General features: G+C 37.6%; 2 protein-coding genes across 5 annotated transcripts in view; one reads left to right on the top strand and one right to left on the bottom strand.

Annotated features, from left to right (window-relative positions):
• Positions 1 to 17,257, top strand: part of LOC126753601 (sodium/hydrogen exchanger 9B2) — a 73,052-nt gene that overhangs the window by 21,188 nt on the left and 34,607 nt on the right. For 2 of the 3 annotated variants that reach the window (XM_050465170.1, XM_050465162.1), the window contains exon 3: positions 12,571 to 12,832. In XM_050465170.1, the coding sequence (XP_050321127.1) occupies positions 12,571 to 12,832 (262 nt within the window). Of the gene's footprint in view, positions 1 to 7,784; positions 7,952 to 12,570; positions 12,833 to 17,257 lie in introns of those variants that run through there. The other variant, XM_050465181.1, reaches the window with a different exon arrangement.
• Positions 15,280 to 17,230, bottom strand: LOC126753707 (odorant receptor 94b). 2 transcript variants are annotated; one of them, XM_050465391.1, is made up of 5 exons: positions 16,434 to 17,230; positions 16,262 to 16,361; positions 15,810 to 16,076; positions 15,577 to 15,635; positions 15,280 to 15,497 (listed from the first exon to the last, which is right to left on the bottom strand). In XM_050465391.1, exons 1-4 carry the CDS (start codon positions 17,201 to 17,203, stop codon positions 15,582 to 15,584), a joined length of 1,191 nt encoding a protein of 396 aa, XP_050321348.1. In that variant the 5' UTR covers positions 17,204 to 17,230; the 3' UTR covers positions 15,280 to 15,497; positions 15,577 to 15,581. The 2 variants fall into 2 exon arrangements, with proteins under 2 accessions (XP_050321348.1, XP_050321341.1); XM_050465384.1 differs by having other exon boundaries at positions 15,280 to 15,635.

Raw genomic sequence — 17,257 nt, 5'->3', positions numbered from 1 at the left:
ATTAATCCTATTACTTTCCGGACAAAGTTTGTATAATTGCTGCGGTTTTAATAAGTGTCGGGTCTAAATGTCGAAAAAATATCAATCATGTTTCATACTTAGACATTTTTTCCTTCTCTTTAACCGCAGTAAACTGTTATATTTCAATATTCATAACTGCTGCGTTCCCGCTGGGCATCTGACAATGGCACTGTTAGAAATCCCTTATTTTATGACTTTCATTGTAAGTTTATTTTTCCGCCGATTTTATAATTTTTTGACTGACACAAAACTTCGCCGAAAATTATTGTGCAAACTTTTGGGTAACAATTGAAAAACTCCGGTAATTTATTTCACTTGCAGCTGCACAAATGGACATTCGCAAATGCAATGAGTATGTCGGTGTTATGTCGGTATGCACGAGGAGCCAACTCGTAACTCTAAAACAACTCAAGCGCTTGTGGCCTTTGCCTTTGCAAAGCCTTCAACGGCGTGCACAGCGAGAGAGAGAGAGAGAGAGTGAGCATGAAAAAAAATTGATTTCAAAATTTACATTTCAGCCAAAAGATAGAAAAAATGGGAAATTTCATAAGCTCCACACAGCTCGTACTCGTCGTGGGCGCTCGAAATTCATATTCAAATTGTAAATTTCGTGCAGTGACTACCAGTTTGACAAGACAAAGTACCAAAGTGTGCCGAAGTACGTCGAGTTCTTGTACGCGTGGCAAATGAAGCGTTTCGGAGAAGTTGCAAAAAAGTATTAAGTGTTAAAATAATTCAGCAGGCGGTAAAAGTGCAGTAAGAAATGCCGAAATAGAGTTCGGCGAAAGATGGAGGAGGACTTAGCTTAACTTGGCATACAAGTGGGTTGTACATTAGGGTGGAACTTGAATTAGAGAAAATTTGTATATTGGATTAGTTAGTACTTAAAGTAACCTAATTTTGAACACGATTATATAAATTAGCAACCATAAAACCATGTGATCAAAAATTTAAAATCATAAAAATATTTTCACAACTGAAAATCCAAATACTTACTTGGGATTGAGGAGAGTTTCTGGACTTTGACGAGCTCCAAAGAGAATCTAAATTGTAATTGACTGCATCGTGAATAGCCAAGGCTTTCTGTACTTTGATGCACTCCGTAGTAGGATCTCCAATCAGATCAAAATCTGAACTCTGCTCTATCGGCCTGATCGGCAAGCCTAAAAATTTCGTGCTTTTGGTTTTCACCACCACCCTAGGATACATATCATAAGTGTATGTACAATTTCAGTTAGATATATGGGTATATTTGTAAGTAGTTGAACTAGACGAAGTTCATTTTCTTGCGAAGAGTCGAGTCATATCTTATCAACTTGCATTCTGCATTAATATAACTTTTTAAGACATTTGGCAAAGGCTAAAAAGTTTCATTATTTATTTGTTTGAGAAAATGACGAAAAATAATGTAGTTTGGCAACACTGGACTGATTTATTTCATGCAACTACGAAGATTTTTTGAATTTTGTTTCATATAAAGTTTTGGTAAAATTGTCTAAGACCTCATATTACATGTTAAAACTGTTATTTACAGTTGCTTGGCTATTTCATGTAGTGCAGGGATCAATTAGCTTGCGAAGTCGCACACAACTTGCTTTTGAAAACGCCAAAGCTCTATTTCTGAAAACTAATAGAGATTTCATGTTAAAGTTGTGTGAGCTTAAAGTTCGAAGTTGATATACTGAACATTCTTCCTCTTTATGTTCACTAATAACCAAATACCTAAGTGATTTTGGGTTTAAACTAGTTTAGACGAATATAAGGACAAACGGAATTCGAATTAAGGCATATATTTGACCTATTTTTACATCAGTTCACATTTTACTCATTAAAACTTTATCATTCTACGTTTTAGTAACATCCGACTCTCTCATCCATTTCTACGTCAAAAAGTCATTACAGATACCTATAGTATACCAATATATAGTATATATAGTAGGTAGGTAGTAGTGTTGTCACCCTAGGCTCCATTAGTGCTGAACACGCTCTTTTGGTTCACTGTCTTAAGACCTTTATAATATGTATAGTTATTACTGTTCATCGTTGCGCTCAAACCATTTGTTGTTTTTGATGAAACTGTATTCATTATGTTTTGTGTAGACAGCCCTTGAAAGTTTGATGCCTGATGACTTCTAAGTATTATATGCCGGATTTATGATAAAGTTGGGTATTCACAGAGAAAGCGGAAAACAGTTTCCTTTTTTCCCTTTTAGGTTACAGTTGCCGCATCTGTCTGTGAATGCTCTCTAAAAGACCGGTAACGTACCGTTAATTCTGTTTTTCTTAGACTTGATAAGAAAGCAAAGTATGGGTCTGATTGTGAACGAGGAAAATAAGAAATATCTCCTATCACACAATGGGCAAATAACTCAATGACTGGTGACATTTGTAGCTTGAACTTCAAATATCTTTTCAAGTGGAAGCATGAAGTGGAAGATCCCCTCTCTGTTGGAGTTCAGGTAGAGAAGGATCTAGTTTTATTGGTACCTCGAATTTGTAGCAAATAGCGAGGAGAAGAAATGACTGGCCAGTAGTCCTGAACTCGGCTATAACCGCGTATGCGCTGATACGCCAGTAAATCATATGTCTATACTAACCTTTGACCTATTTCATAAGTATTTAGTTTTAGCCTTGTTATACTTTGAGTCATCTATTCTGAGCTATATGCTCCCGTTTTATCGTTCTCAGCGTTCATGGACAAACCTCCGCCTCGGATTCGTCTAAATAGACTCCTAGCTTGGTCAACTAATCTGCTTTGTAGTTCTTAGTAAAAGGCCCTTGGCTTGACCAACTAATCTGCATTTTCGTTGTTGAAAAATATGCTGTGGTCGGCAATCCAAATTATGGACAAGTAGCTTTGAACTGCCGGTGAGCTCATAACCTTTCCACAATTGTTGCCTCCGCTGAAATTAAGCTGTGTCGTCGATAAGACCAGCAATGCCGTGGATATCCGTGTATATGGCTGTTTTCTGTATCTTCCTGACGGTAGTTATTTAATAGAATTTCACAGGCCTTCCTACACCTATTATTGCCTCTTTGAAATAGTTATGTACAGAGAAAGAGAGAGATGCCAAGATCATTGGAGTACACAATCTTTTACTTCGCAGTCCATTTGGGACACGGGTCCTATCATTCTCCCCTACTAACCCTCTCTCCATTCACATCTAAAGGGTAACACGAATTTGGCTACTTAAATTAATCTTGAAAGGATATAGTCTTATTTATTTCAGTTTAGTTGGTTAAGGATGGCGCTTCGTGCCTCATATTTCGTGTTCCTTCCTCCTAATAACTTTATTTTTATACCAAACCTTGCTATTGATTTCCAATATTGACCTATTGACCAAAATGTGTAAGAGCAAACAAGTGATGATAAGGTTTCTTAAAACATTCCAATCAAATCTTTAATAATTGAAATACCGATTATTTACAATGTTCGTAAATTAATTAAGAGCCTCGTGTAAACAAGTGAATAACAACAAACTACGACAAATATTGTGCAAACATCGCCTTAACATCTCTTTAATAACTGTAAAGATAATATTTTTGTTTACCAAGATACAAAATGACGATAACAGCAACGAACAAAGCGAATGAAACGAAGCAAGCAAAAGTAAAAGCAATAACTACTCGAGTGCAAATATTTGAATTTCCGTGTAAGGCGTCGGGTATTTCTAATTAGATGCACACGCACAAGCCTGCATACATATTTACAAAAACAGTGCAGTTAGAATTTAAGAAGCTGTGTGGCTTCGGGTAATATGAGTATACTAAAGCTTAAATTTATTAAATTCCGCTTTAAAGTAAAGTGACAGGCAATTAAAGCTAAGGGAATTTTGTATTTCATTTTTCATAATGGGTTCTTATTGATCTACCATTTTAGACTATAACGCGCACAGAAGTATCTTATTTAATACTCTTTACGGGTTTCAAGATATATTTTGATGAGCGATGAGGCCCATTTCTGGCTCAACGGGTATGTAAAGAAGCAAAATTGCCATATTTGTGACGACGAGGAACCTAGATTCATCTATAAAAAGCAAGGTTTTTATATAATTTGTGGGCCGGTGGAATCATCGGTCCTTATTTCTTCAAAAATGATGTCAGTGAGAACGTAACCGTTAATGGCGACCCTTATTGTGCCATGTTAACCGACTATTTGATGCCTGAAATTTAAGCTCGTGATCTCGGCGACATTGTCATCAATCAGGGTTTATTGAGAGAACACTTCGGTGATTAGAAAATTTCACGTTTTGGGCCGATCGATTGGGCACCAAGATCGTGTTATATTATACCGTTAGACTTTTTCCTATGAGGATATAAAAGTCTAAAGTCTATGTAGACAATTCCGTTTAGTTTGAGGTCTTAGAGCAAAACATCACGCGTGTCATTCGGCGGTTACAGGTCGAAATGCTCGAACGAGTCATCGAGGATTGTACTCAACGGATGGACCTTATGAGACGTAACCGCGACTAATGTTGTTGAGATAATCTTCAAAAGATATTACCAAAGAATAATCAAATGATAGTAAACAATTCGAATTAAATTTAAAGATTCTGGAAATGGATCACTCTTTCTATGGTATAAGTGTATTGTAGGAGTCAATCTGAGAGTTTCCAGTTTTTTGTGTTGCTTATGTGAGAATATTCTCCGAAAACTTGAAGTTGGTACGGAAAATAGTTTAGGGGCCTATTTTTAGAATATTTTAAGTTAGTGTCATCAGCTGCCAAAATTTAAATGCATGCGCAACCCGTTTTCAGAGTTGGTGAGGAAAATTCTTCCGAAATGACCGTACCGAACAACTTCAAATATCCACACGACCTTCTTAGATATATTTGTCAGGGCATGATTAACGGAATAGTCATTACCTGATTTCATCTATTGTAAAATTTGTTTAGTCTTTTGTGTTAAGCTAATTTGAAGCTGAAAAGTCTTTCTCATGGCCAGACACTGTTTTTCGGAGGTCCTCCTGGAGATCGACAATGGATTCAAAGCAAATGAAAAGTTGTCAAAATTTATCGCCGATTACACCACTCAACAAATCTGAAGAAAAATTTGCGACTGATGTCTAACTGACTAAGAGGTCTGTGGGGGTATTTGAAGTGTCATGATTGCGAATTTGGGTTCAAAAATTTTCCTTCACATATAGCTACATTTATAATCAGTAAATGGTGGTGGTTCGAAATTTCGATTTCGAGGGAATAATAGCTCTAGCGGAAAAATGGCAAAAAGTGGTCGACCAAATGATAGATATTTGTTTATTTATTTATTAGTACAAATATAAAAAAATAAGTTGAAGTTTGATTAGAAATACGAAAAGACTTTTTTGACTATCCAATAAAAAAAATAATCTATAAAAATTATTCACAAAAGACGAGTTTCTTCTGGCTTGTAAATGGCTTATACCAAGTACATACTAATCAATTGTATTATAGTATTTTAGTTATTTTTAGCTTCATTGATATTATATTAGTGGTAATTGTATACGAAATTATTAATATGAAAATTGTGCCATGAGTTGATACCTAAATCAAATATTATTCTTTGCTAAATATTTCCGTCTAAATTTATCTGTTACAAGAGATTGCTAATATTAGCGCAAGACAAATAAGTTTATCATAATGTACTAATTAACATTTCCATACTTAAAACAATTACCTGAAATATTCCAAAGATAAGATAGTATTATCTGCTGAGGATCCGCATTTGGGAAAACAAATAAAACAACTACATGGATATGATTTCCCTAAAAAAAAACACACACACTCTAATTGTTAAGTTTTTTCAAATATTTTTTATTTTTTATTTAATGTGAAGTACAATCGATACAATTTAGTTCTGGATATAACACCGTTAAAATGGCATTCATGGATTCTTTTGTAGGAACGAAATCGATGAATCCAAATATTAACTTCCAAAGTTTTAAAAGAACGTGACTTATTGCTAAAGATCAATGTTCAACTAAATCAAAAATGTAAGCTAATGGTGAAAAGCATTTCAATAGTTTTTGATCGTCTTGTTCGAAAGATTTTAAAAGAACTGTTTTAAATTGACTATAAAAATTTGGTTATTACCAATCGACAATAACTTCTCTCCATTGACAACGGTGTCCCACAACAAGTAAGCGGACCGATGATGTTAAATCACAACACGAAACTATTTCAATGCTTGTTCATGAATAATTTGTGGATTTACTTCGCATCAGAATCGATAGTTTTATTATTATTATATTTATTTTATATTATTTTCTTATTTATTGTACCACTCAGATGAAAGTGAGTCTCATCGTAGAAAACTATTTTCTTAAAAAAATCAGTATCGTTTTCAAGTTGCTCCAAACCAAAATCAGCAAATTCACGATGTTTAAGTTGTCCCAATGGCTTCAGTTCTCGAGTGAGAACAATTTTATGTGGATGCAATGCCGAATCATTTCTCAAATGCGTTCTTCAGCAACACTTGAACAGTGAATTTTCATTACTTTGAGCAGGTTTTTTGTTTTATTGGCACTTAAACATTATGTAAAGAAAATGTACGCTCGAGATTTTCAATAATTCGACGAATAGCGAGTACAGGTGGACGATTATTACGATCATATAATGGCAAGCGCGCACGATAAGTTGCAAAGTTGTAGAACGATTATTTTGATAATAAAATGGAATAAGTAGTCAAAGTTTTCGCATGTATCTTTAAACCCTCTTACCACAAAAGGGCTGTGGGCGTGATTTTTGCTCGATTTTGTTGATATCAACCATTTTATTATTCATCCAAGTGGATTGAGATGAAAATCCCAAACAAGAGCAGAAGGTCTGACAAATGTATGAAAAATCTCTAAGTCCCTCGTATAAGCAAATACATAAATGGGATTTTAAATGGGTTATGGATATGTATACTGGATACTAAGGTGTTTGACAAACTTTATTTCGAATGGTCACGTTGTAGGAAACATAACATTTCCTACAACAGTGAGTTCATCGATTAATGCCAGAAAAACAGTCGCTTACAAGCTGTTCGTCATAATTATCCGCGAATTTGATACTACCTCGTAAATTTCTTAGAAAAAAATTCCATGATCGCTGAATAATTTCTTACAGGGTTTTCACCTATATATACATATATGTATATTGAACTACATCTTCATCACTGCCTGTCACAAATAGTAGTTATGTTGACAATTTTCGGTTTAACAAAAAATCATTCATGTAATTTACCCAACGAGTTAACAGTTGATTTAAAGTGGTTCGGTAATGTGTGAAATATCGAGCAAATATTGATGCTCCCGGTAATAAAACAGCATATTACACCGCACACAGGTGCAAATAATATTCATGTAGCGGTGACTGTTGACAGCTGCCAGTGTGTTAACTTTTTTTCTCATTTATTGACAGTTCGCTCAGCTCACGTGTTGGCCGTAAATACGAAAAGAGTATATCTCTCTTTGTCTGCAACACTTCAGCACTGATGCTCAGTTAAGGTATAGGTGTTCACAATCCTTTTGTGTTGATCTCCGCAAATGTGTCAACTGAATTTGCGGTTCGTTGAATAATGACTCTCTTTTAACGTTGCTCGTAGCTTATCAGTTCTTTGTTGTATTCATTTTTAATTTATTCTTAAATGTAAATATGTGGGTTTGTTTTCATTTGCTTGTCTTGTTTATTTTGCACTGTAGGAACTAATATCACAACGAGAGCATCTCCTCTGCTCAAATCTTTCATTATCTCGCCGGCGCTGTGTAATCGCTTGCGATCTGCGTCGCTTGCTCGCCCTTTTAGCGGCTCAGTTGCGGTTTTTCATCGAGTTAAATCGGTTCGCTGTGGTTGTATAAATGTCGCCAAATACGCTCGTCATCGCGGTGCTTTGTTGATCTCCGTATTGATTTTAGTTTTCCAGAAAAATTATTTGTCAATAAATATTGTAAGCTCGCAAAAGTTCTGAAGTAAGTTTCTGTTAAACAAAATTCATTTCGAAATATTGTTGGATTAAGGCCGGTAATTAATTGTTAGTTATAATTATGAATGCGTGTATCTTAAAGATTAAAGCGAAAGGTGTGAGTGAGTGCGGTAAGCGCCAGCCTTTGAACTTTGAAAAACAAGCTCATTGATCGCGTCACTCGGACGTCTCTTATTAAAGGGTTAAAACCATGCGCGTATTTTTTGTTTGATAAGAAATATTCAATTCAATCTTTTATGACTCAACTTCACGAAAAAATTATTTTTAGATCGAGTTCTGTTACGGCAGCAAATTAAGGAGTATCAAATAATTTATTCTCACCAAGACAAGCTTTTATATCTTACATTTCAGTATTTTTGAATCGCTAATTTAATCCGACGTTATCTCCAATTCTTCAATAAATTAATTAATATTAATAAATCCAGTTCTTTAAACCATGTACCAGCTTGTTCGCAAAAGCTGTGTCGGAGTATCAGGTATCATTTCTGTACGTAAGGCCGCAATCATTCTAAGCTAATCCAAATGCCTTCATTCCCGATCAAACCTATGACTATGTCCAATGCGTTGCAGTAAAGTTATGTCGAAGAACATTTTGTCAGTCGTCCTCGAGAACTTAACTATTCTGTTAAAACCGTATCCCTCTCGAGTCTTTTTAATTCCTAAAGTGAGAAGCATTAACGAAGCAGATAATCTTGCGATGTTGCGATCTATTAGGAATTAGAATTTGGGTTACTAAATTTATAACTGGAGACGCGGGTTTGTGAATATGACGTCTCCAACGATCTAGCAAATCGCGCTACAAAAGTGAGTCGAAACCGAAAGCCCTGAAGCCACTGAAGGTCATCGCAGCCGAGAATTAAAACAAATGAATAGAAAAATTGGATTAATCGTTGGCATGTTAATATCGGCTTAAGAGCCTAATACGTAGAAAATAATAAAGCTAAGCATGAAAAAATGTTCCCTTTGTTAGTATGTGTCAAATTTGATTACAAGTTATAAGAATATCTGAGACATTCTACTCCATCATCATATCATACTTTCGATATAAAGAAGTTCACAAATCCACAATTGTAAATTTATGTGATTTCACGGGTATTTCGATCTTAACGGTCAAATGCTCTTGGAATTTTTAGAATTTAATGTTACACCCACCAGGTTTTGAAATCTCTTTTATTTGGACATGATGTCTGAAGCCATTTTTATGCTTAGGCGTGCTATCATCGATTACTTCAAAAAATAAATGCCAAAGAATGTGCTTTGGAATGATAATAAACTTTTCCCTTTAAATCTGAAGTTTTTTGTGTTTTTTCTTTAAAAATATAGGGAACCTCTAAACGGATCACTTTTTATATTGAGGGCCGGACGAAACAAGTACTTTTAAATAATATAGTTTCAAGACTATTTTCTTCCAATTTTAAATCGATAACTCGAATAGTTTTTGAGTTACAGTTTTCTAAAGTGTAGTCGTTGGGTGCCATCAGCTCTTGCTTGTGTGATTACCCAAAAAAAATTTCTAATTATTATGAATGCTTGTTTTGTGTAAAGTTCTACTAAACCCAGCAGTTTTTGGATCTAGTTAAGGCAGGTTAGGTTAGGGTTAGGTTAGATGGCTGATCAGAGATCACACGTGGACTAATAATGTAGTCCTTTTTTAAGCCATTGAAAAAAGAACTTCCGTGTTCGGACTTACAGATTGGCGAAACGCTTTGTAGCCAATACATATTTACAAAGACGCTTAACTTCAACACCCGCCAGTTCGGTAGGATGTCCGACGGTATGCGCCCCCAAGTGTCTAAGCCTTGACCTGCCAAACGCAGGACAGTCAAGAAGGAAGTGCTGCCTTGTTTCTACCGCATCTTATTCCAAACAGCTTCTGCAGTCAGCATCCGGTAAGATGCCCATTCTTACCGCATGCATGCCAATAGGACAGTGGCCTGTCAAGAGTTCCACTACTAATGAGAAGTTAGCCTTACTGCCACAAAGCTTTTACCCATCCGTAAAGATGCTTGCTGCCCCTCTCCTAAAACGGCTTCTTCCCCCCCCGTATCTCCCTCATCAGTATATGGGCAGAGAAGGAGCCGCCAGAATTCGATATGGCGACTCCATGATCCAGATGATCCTGTATGCAGTCAAAGTTTGTGAGGATATCCGAGTGTCCAGATACGCCTGGTCACCTGTCCAGAGCAGTACGGAAGCTCAACTGGTAGTAGTTTCGGCTACGAGACAGGAGCCCTTGAATGTTGCTCCAATCTGCTCATGCGGACTGGCCCCTCGGGAAGTATCGTGGTGGTTGTGGTTCATACCCAAAGAGTGCGTTGATCACTCAAAGTGGAGTTGCTTTCAACCGGGTGCCGGACCCAAAGTACGGCAGAGGTTTTGATGGGCCTCGAACCCTACCAAGGTAGTTAGTATGTCCATTCCACACTGCCAATTGGTACTGAAAATGCTTGGTATTTTCAGGGCGCTGATCAACGCATTGATTTGATCCATTGTACTTTTGAATACCGTGGGGTAAGGCTGTCGTCAGCAAGTACCTACGTTAAACACACCGGACGTTGTCCAGATACGCGTTCCTTTAAGAATCCATATTCTCTGAGCCTGATAGCCACCGTCGCGCCTATACAGTTATGGCAGGCTACAAGCTACCAAATTATTAATTTTAATTTCACGCGGCAGAAAATATGTTAGCACAACTAACGTTTGTTGAAACAGCTGATGTAGTTTGTTCGATTCGCTGGAGAATAATGCCTGATAGTGCCTTTTTTTTAAGAAGAAGAACAGAATCACTGCAACAGTAAAGTACCTATCATTAAAGCCGTCGAAGATCATGTGGTTCCCGTAAGATGTTTAATTCTTCGAAAATGTTAACAAGTTCTCTTATATCCTGTATAAATGTACCTTCAAATTTTGAAAGAAAATTTAACTAATTAGTTTTTCAATCCTCAAAAATCGACCGGTTTTTAGGCGATCACACTAGGTGTACCCCTTGAGGTGGATGGTGGATTACCTTTGAAGCTTTCTCTTCTTCAGTATACAGATATCACAGGAGAATTTTAATCCCTCCATTTACGTTCTCATTTCAGTGACTCAAAATTAAAATATATTTTCTGCACGAATTTTTGTTCACGTCCATTTCCACACTCTCTGACGCTGGAAAGTTACCGCAAATTAATTATACAAAATTTATTTGACAGAAAATTTATTTGGTTGCGCATATCCACACATACATATGTGAAACGATAACAAGCAACAAAGTAATTTAAAAAATTAAATTAATCAACATGCAGATTATTATAATTCACACCTCATCAAAATCGCTTGTTAAAAATTATTTGCCGCGAGGTAAAACATGGAGGCGATTGAAAGCGGGCATTAATCAACTTATACACACGTAACCGAATGTGTATATGTGTGCGCTGTGAATAATGTTGTCACATTGATCGATGCGCAAAAAAAAAACCAATAAATTCAAATATTTGCACATACAAGTAACGGTTAATTGCAATATTTAATTTACACGCAATAAAAGTCGGAGGGAGAAAACTTCCGCGAGGCAGCAGCAAGTTCGCGCACGCCCTTACGTAATCAGCTGTCTATGAACCGGAAAATTGGTGTTGCGACATTTGACAGGGCCACTTCCGCCGCCGCGCTGCTGCGTCCGCGTGCGCTCGCAGCGACAGCAACGTCGACAATGGCTTTCAATTTAAATTATTAAAGGCGCGAAAATGCGCTGCAAGGAAGCAAAATGAAGCCAATTAAGCGACCAAAGCTGAGGCGCCACGTTGTGTAGCTGGTATACACGTGGGCGGCGGAAGCAGTTGCGGCATGTGGCAGGTGGCAGCGATGTCTCAGGTGTTATACAACTTGTTGTTCTTGTTGTTGCTGTTATAGTTGTTCTTGTTGTTGTTACTATACACGTTGTTTTTGCTGCTGCTGTTATAGTCACCATTGTGTTTTTGTTATTATTGTTGTTGTTGCTGGTTGTTGTTGTCGTTATAGTTATTATTGTTGTTGTTGCCTGTCTTGTAGTTGCTGTTATAGCTATTGTTGTTGTTGTTGTTACTGTTATTATTCTTGCTGCCGCTGTTACGCCTGATGCCCTCAACGGCGTTGCTGCCGCCTTGACTTGCGTTGTGGCAGGTGCGAAAAGTGGCAGCTAAGTAATCAGTGCTTATCAGCAGCTGACAATCTGCTTATGCCACTCGCCACAATATGCCAGCGGGCTGAGAAGTGAGTTGCTCATGCAGGGGCAATAAAAGTCGCTGCGTTGCAACGTTGCAACATTGGCGCACCAGACAGCCAGGCAGCTGGCGCGCTCACTCAGCTCCCATTTAAAGGGGCATAGACAAGATAATGGCGGCCCACAACAAAACGGGAAATGTGGCAAAAAGTATGCTACACCGTTAGTCGTTAACAGTACACACAATTCGTGCCCCCTTAATAATGGCCAAGGGCGCATACGGCGCACAACACAACACTTGCGTGCAACACAATGAGTTGAGAAATGCAAGTAGCGTGTTAATTTTGTTGCATCACAAGCTTTTCTCATTGCTTTCATTTACATTTGCACACAATAAAGTTTATGTTATTCTTGTCTTATTTCAGGAAAAGCCGCAGTCGCAGTGCAGCCCTCGGAATCTTTCCACAAAATGACACAATATGGCAATGCAACGGCGGACCAAACATTAGACGGTCAAAAAGCAGCAGACTACGGCCAAGGACAGGCAGGCCGACGAATGGAGGCAACAGCACCAACAACACCGAGTACAACAACAGCTGAAAATACTATAGATATAGGTGTTGGAGGTGACGGAGGTCCGGATGTTCAGAGTGCAGACGGGCATCATGATTACAAAGGTCCCAAAATGTAAGTTCATATTTGCATATTAAGTTGAAATGGTTAAAGACTGCTTAGACTGAATGTTTGAATTTTCTTTCAATAGGATTCATATATAAAATTGCTAAACTAATATCGCTCTACACTCTTCTGTGACTCCAATCTAAAGCAACTAAATTTAGCTAACGTAGAAAGGAATCAGTAATCAGTCCCTTGAGAAATATGGTACAATGTATATTCGGAAGTAAAATATTTTCATCAGTTAAAAAAATGTCAGATGAACCTCAAATGGCAATACCACTAGATCACCTCTGGGTGTTCTGCAAGTGTAAGCTCCGGTCGTAAAATTTTCTGTCGCCGCATGTTTTCGTAGAATTTTCATCCATTACCCCTGTCGGCTAGCTTCTTAAGCTTTTCATACCCACGCTTTCCTCTTCAACTCTCGGTGTCTATCCCACCTCGCACGTGTTTTGGTCGATCGCAACATTGCGAGGTAAGCTGCCTGCTTTCTCTCCACTGCGATACGACAGCTCTCATCGTACCAGCTATTCATTCGAACTTTACGAAAACCAATGATTTCGTTTGCAGCTGTACGCAACGAGCTTGAAATGTCATCCCACAGTTCCTTTATACTGACTAGCTGCAGTCTAAGTCGGGTAGAAAACTGTTTCGCTGTCAGTTGCAAGCGTAGCTTATCGTCGTCCAACCTTCCCTGTGTTTGTTGACGGACGTGTTTTGTGCAGTGGCGGCCGCATATCTTCTATACAACAAGATTGTGGTCGGAGTCGATGTTATGACCTTGGCGCGTACGCACGTCAAGGACAATGGAGACATGTTGTCCACCTATCACAACATGACCAATCAGGTTTTCGATCCGGAGAGAGCCAAGTAGCTTGGTGATTTTCTTATGCTGGAATCTAGCACTACAGACAACCATATTTCGGACCACTGCGAAGTTGATCATCCTCCACCCATTTGAAGAGGTTTCGCCGTGTAGGTTTCCAACTGTTCTATAAAAGACACCTTCTGAAAAGAATTAGCTGTCATATACATTTTCGTTGGATGCAAACTTTTTGCTGGTTACATTTTCAGGTACCGGGTATAGATAAGCTCTATTGAATAACTATTGAAGGATACAGAAAGCAAATACATAGACAGTCAAATGAAATGTTGGTCTTGTCGACTCCAAAGATTAATTCGAGCGAAGCAAGAAATGGCAGGCAGGTTTTATGTCACTGACGGGACAACTCCACTTGTCCATAATTTGGGTTTTCGGTCATAGGAACATTTTCGCCAACGAAAAAGCAGAAGACTTGATCATGTAAAGAGGCTGTCTAAAAGAATCTGAGTCAGAGCTAATACCAAGTTCGCTAGTAACGATCAGGAGAATGTGATTATATGCAATTTGAACAAATCAATAACCGAATACAAGAAAACGAAGCAGATATGATCCAAGTATAATACGACTAGAACTTATTAAATTGTTTCACGACAGGTATATACATAGTATAGCGACTCACAACCACAATTGCAGGGCACTGGCTATTAAAAGTGCATTTACTAAAAATGGGTCTGCTTTAAAACAATATTTTCCGTAGCTGAAATTATGAGAGAATCAGGAGAAAGTTGTTCTTCTTCACTGTGAATGCACAACTCTATCTCAAACCCGATATACATTTTCAGATTTTGTTATAAAAGGTGATCCATTTCGAGGTTTCCTATTTTTTTTAAATTCGAATGAACTTTTTTGCAATTTATTTTTTGAAGATAGTCTCTATCAAAAGTTTGCTGTGTATACATCTCAGACGGTCTTTCTGTTGAATCTAATTTTCGATGACTCGTTCCGCATAGACTTTAGATTTAACATATCCCTTCAGGAAAAAGTCTAAAGGAGTAATATCACATGATCTTAGTGATCTATTAACTGGCACAATAAAACCATCAATAAATCCATAGATTGAGGCGATGTGTGGGAAGTGGTGCCGTCTTGTTGAAATAAAATGTCGGTGAGATCAGGAGCTTCAATTTCAGACATCAAATTGTCGGTTATCACAGCGCGATGACAATTACTTTCTCACCGGCATTATAATTGAAGAAATATGGATCGATGATTCCACCGGCCCTCAAACCACACCAAACAGCTCTTGAATCTTGTTACAATTTAGCTTGTTTACATATCCATTGTGCCCGAAGTGGACCTCATCGTTAAACAAAATTTTACTCGAAAACTTCGGAAGTTTGTGGAACAAAACAGTTATCAATTAACTGTTTAAATTAAATTGTAAGTTCTTCTTCATTGCTACCGTAGACGGTTGTAGCAGGTAAATTGTGAGTTTTTGAGATGAAAAAAGACTCTTTAATAAAGAATTCAGTTTTGAACAAAACGAGTGTTAAGTTCCTCGATAAAAACAATATAGGTTCCCCCGAACAATATCCATATATACATATATTGAAACCGTTGACACCAATATCTTACTAGAATATAGCTTTATTGTTGAAATGACTAACAGAACCTAAGCCGTCTTCTACTTAAAACATTCTATTAAAACTACGTTCGTGAAGCGCGCTTAAGCAACAGATCTAATTAAACTAAATTGCTGCATATAATATTCAAAATGTATAATATTGATTTATAAGCCAAATATGCATAGTTAAGTTTTTCAGTTTAACTTGTACAGTAAACAAATGATGTTCGCTATGTCAAGGATTTAAAGAGAAATAGAAGATTTCGACATTTCGAAGAAATTACACTTAACGAACACGCGTATACCTACTTCATTTAATTATTCATGTTGAGGACTAGCGCAAAAATGCTGTAGGCATTGTTGATGGTCTGAAAAATGAAAAAATAAATTTGAATTTTAATTAGAAACATTGTTTTCTTTTATATGTACGTTATATATTATATGTCAGGTAGACAACTAATATAATCAGAAACCAAAAAGTCTTGGACATATTTGCTACCACAGCCAATATAGTATGAATATATAGGTATTCATATATTCACCTTTACAAAAATAGGCAAGCCAATTTTAAAATAGTTGGCTGACTTCAAATTTGCTGGCCGTTTCAAAAGTTCCATATATAAAATCATAAATTTGCGTGTCGGCCCATCAAATGTTGTCCAATCCGAGTTGAAGATGTCATCTGTCAAGGCATTTGAGTACTCGGTTACCTTATTGCCAAAGTAGCAGGGCAAAAAAATTTGCACAGCCATCACTGTGGCGAATTGAACTGTACTAAAAAGCACGCCAAGATTTTCCAGGTTGTCCATCTAGATATATAGAAGAGTAAAAATGAATAAAGCAGCTAAAAGCATCAAGTTCACGTTCAGTCGAAGTTCGTATACACAGTTTTAGATTTCTGCGAACGTTTCTCACATTTTCTTCGCTTTTATGTCACAAATCTTCACAAAAACTTTTGATTCAAAAACTAAAACTTTGTGTTGCAATCACTTACTTGCTGCAGCCGATAGCCACAAAAGCAGAGTATGAAAGCGCTGAGAATAATTTGCCCAAAAACCGGTATAGATACCAAAGTCTCGCACTCAGTCGTCAATCTGGGAAGATACTCAATGAAAAAGAATTAATTTGCTATATTCGAAACTTATGCGATTAATAAATTATCCTACCTTCTTACATTCATATGCATTTGAAAGATCTCGGACATTTGCTTAATCACTGGTGGTTCGTTGGCACGTCGCCGTAAAGCGCTCAGACGCCAACCAATCAATTTGTACAACAACGACAAATGAAACATAAAGTAGCAGTATATCATGTCCAGCGTAGTATTGGAGATGCATGTCATCAATCCGGCAACAGTGTTATAGGTCCATACATACCAGTACCTACGCGGATGATGCCATTCGAAGGGCACATAAATGTTGAATGGCAAAACATAGACATCGGCTGGTGTCATCATGACACCGATGGAAGCGAACACGATAACGGCGGCAGAGGCCACACAATATGTGTACGTAACGATGGCAAACGAACGCTGAGCGCGCTGCCAGTTGGTCCACTCGGACTGTTGGCGCAAAGCGTATATGGGATCGTTGGCCACTTCGTCCATAAAGCGCCAGGCTGCGCCACCTTTTCGCCAAATATGCAATGCCTTTACGACCAATGCGAATTCGGTTAGCAATATGTGTAGTATACTGCTGATCTCCTCGAGATCTTGCGATAATAACACACCCGTCAACATTAACAAAATTAAGCTGGACGTTGCCGTTATGTGTAGTACAATGCGGTATGCACGTTCGACTTTTTCGATGTATGGTTGGCGTGGGTCCCTTGTCCATTGCCAAAAGCCTAGTGGCTTCAGCACAGCAATAATGATGTTCGCTGCTGCGGTCCTCGACGTTGAAGACGTGTTGCGTGGTGACCACTTTTTGACCGCCATTTTCAATTTGGAGCGTACACGACTGAAGTAAATGGAATAAAAAACTGTGAGCCA

The sequence above is a fragment of the Bactrocera neohumeralis genome, chromosome 2 (genome assembly GCF_024586455.1).
Source record: "Bactrocera neohumeralis isolate Rockhampton chromosome 2, APGP_CSIRO_Bneo_wtdbg2-racon-allhic-juicebox.fasta_v2, whole genome shotgun sequence".
NCBI lineage: Eukaryota > Metazoa > Arthropoda > Insecta > Diptera > Tephritidae > Bactrocera > Bactrocera neohumeralis.
The sequence above is the reverse complement of the archived record's forward strand: the minus strand, read 5'-3'. Positions and strand labels throughout refer to the sequence as shown.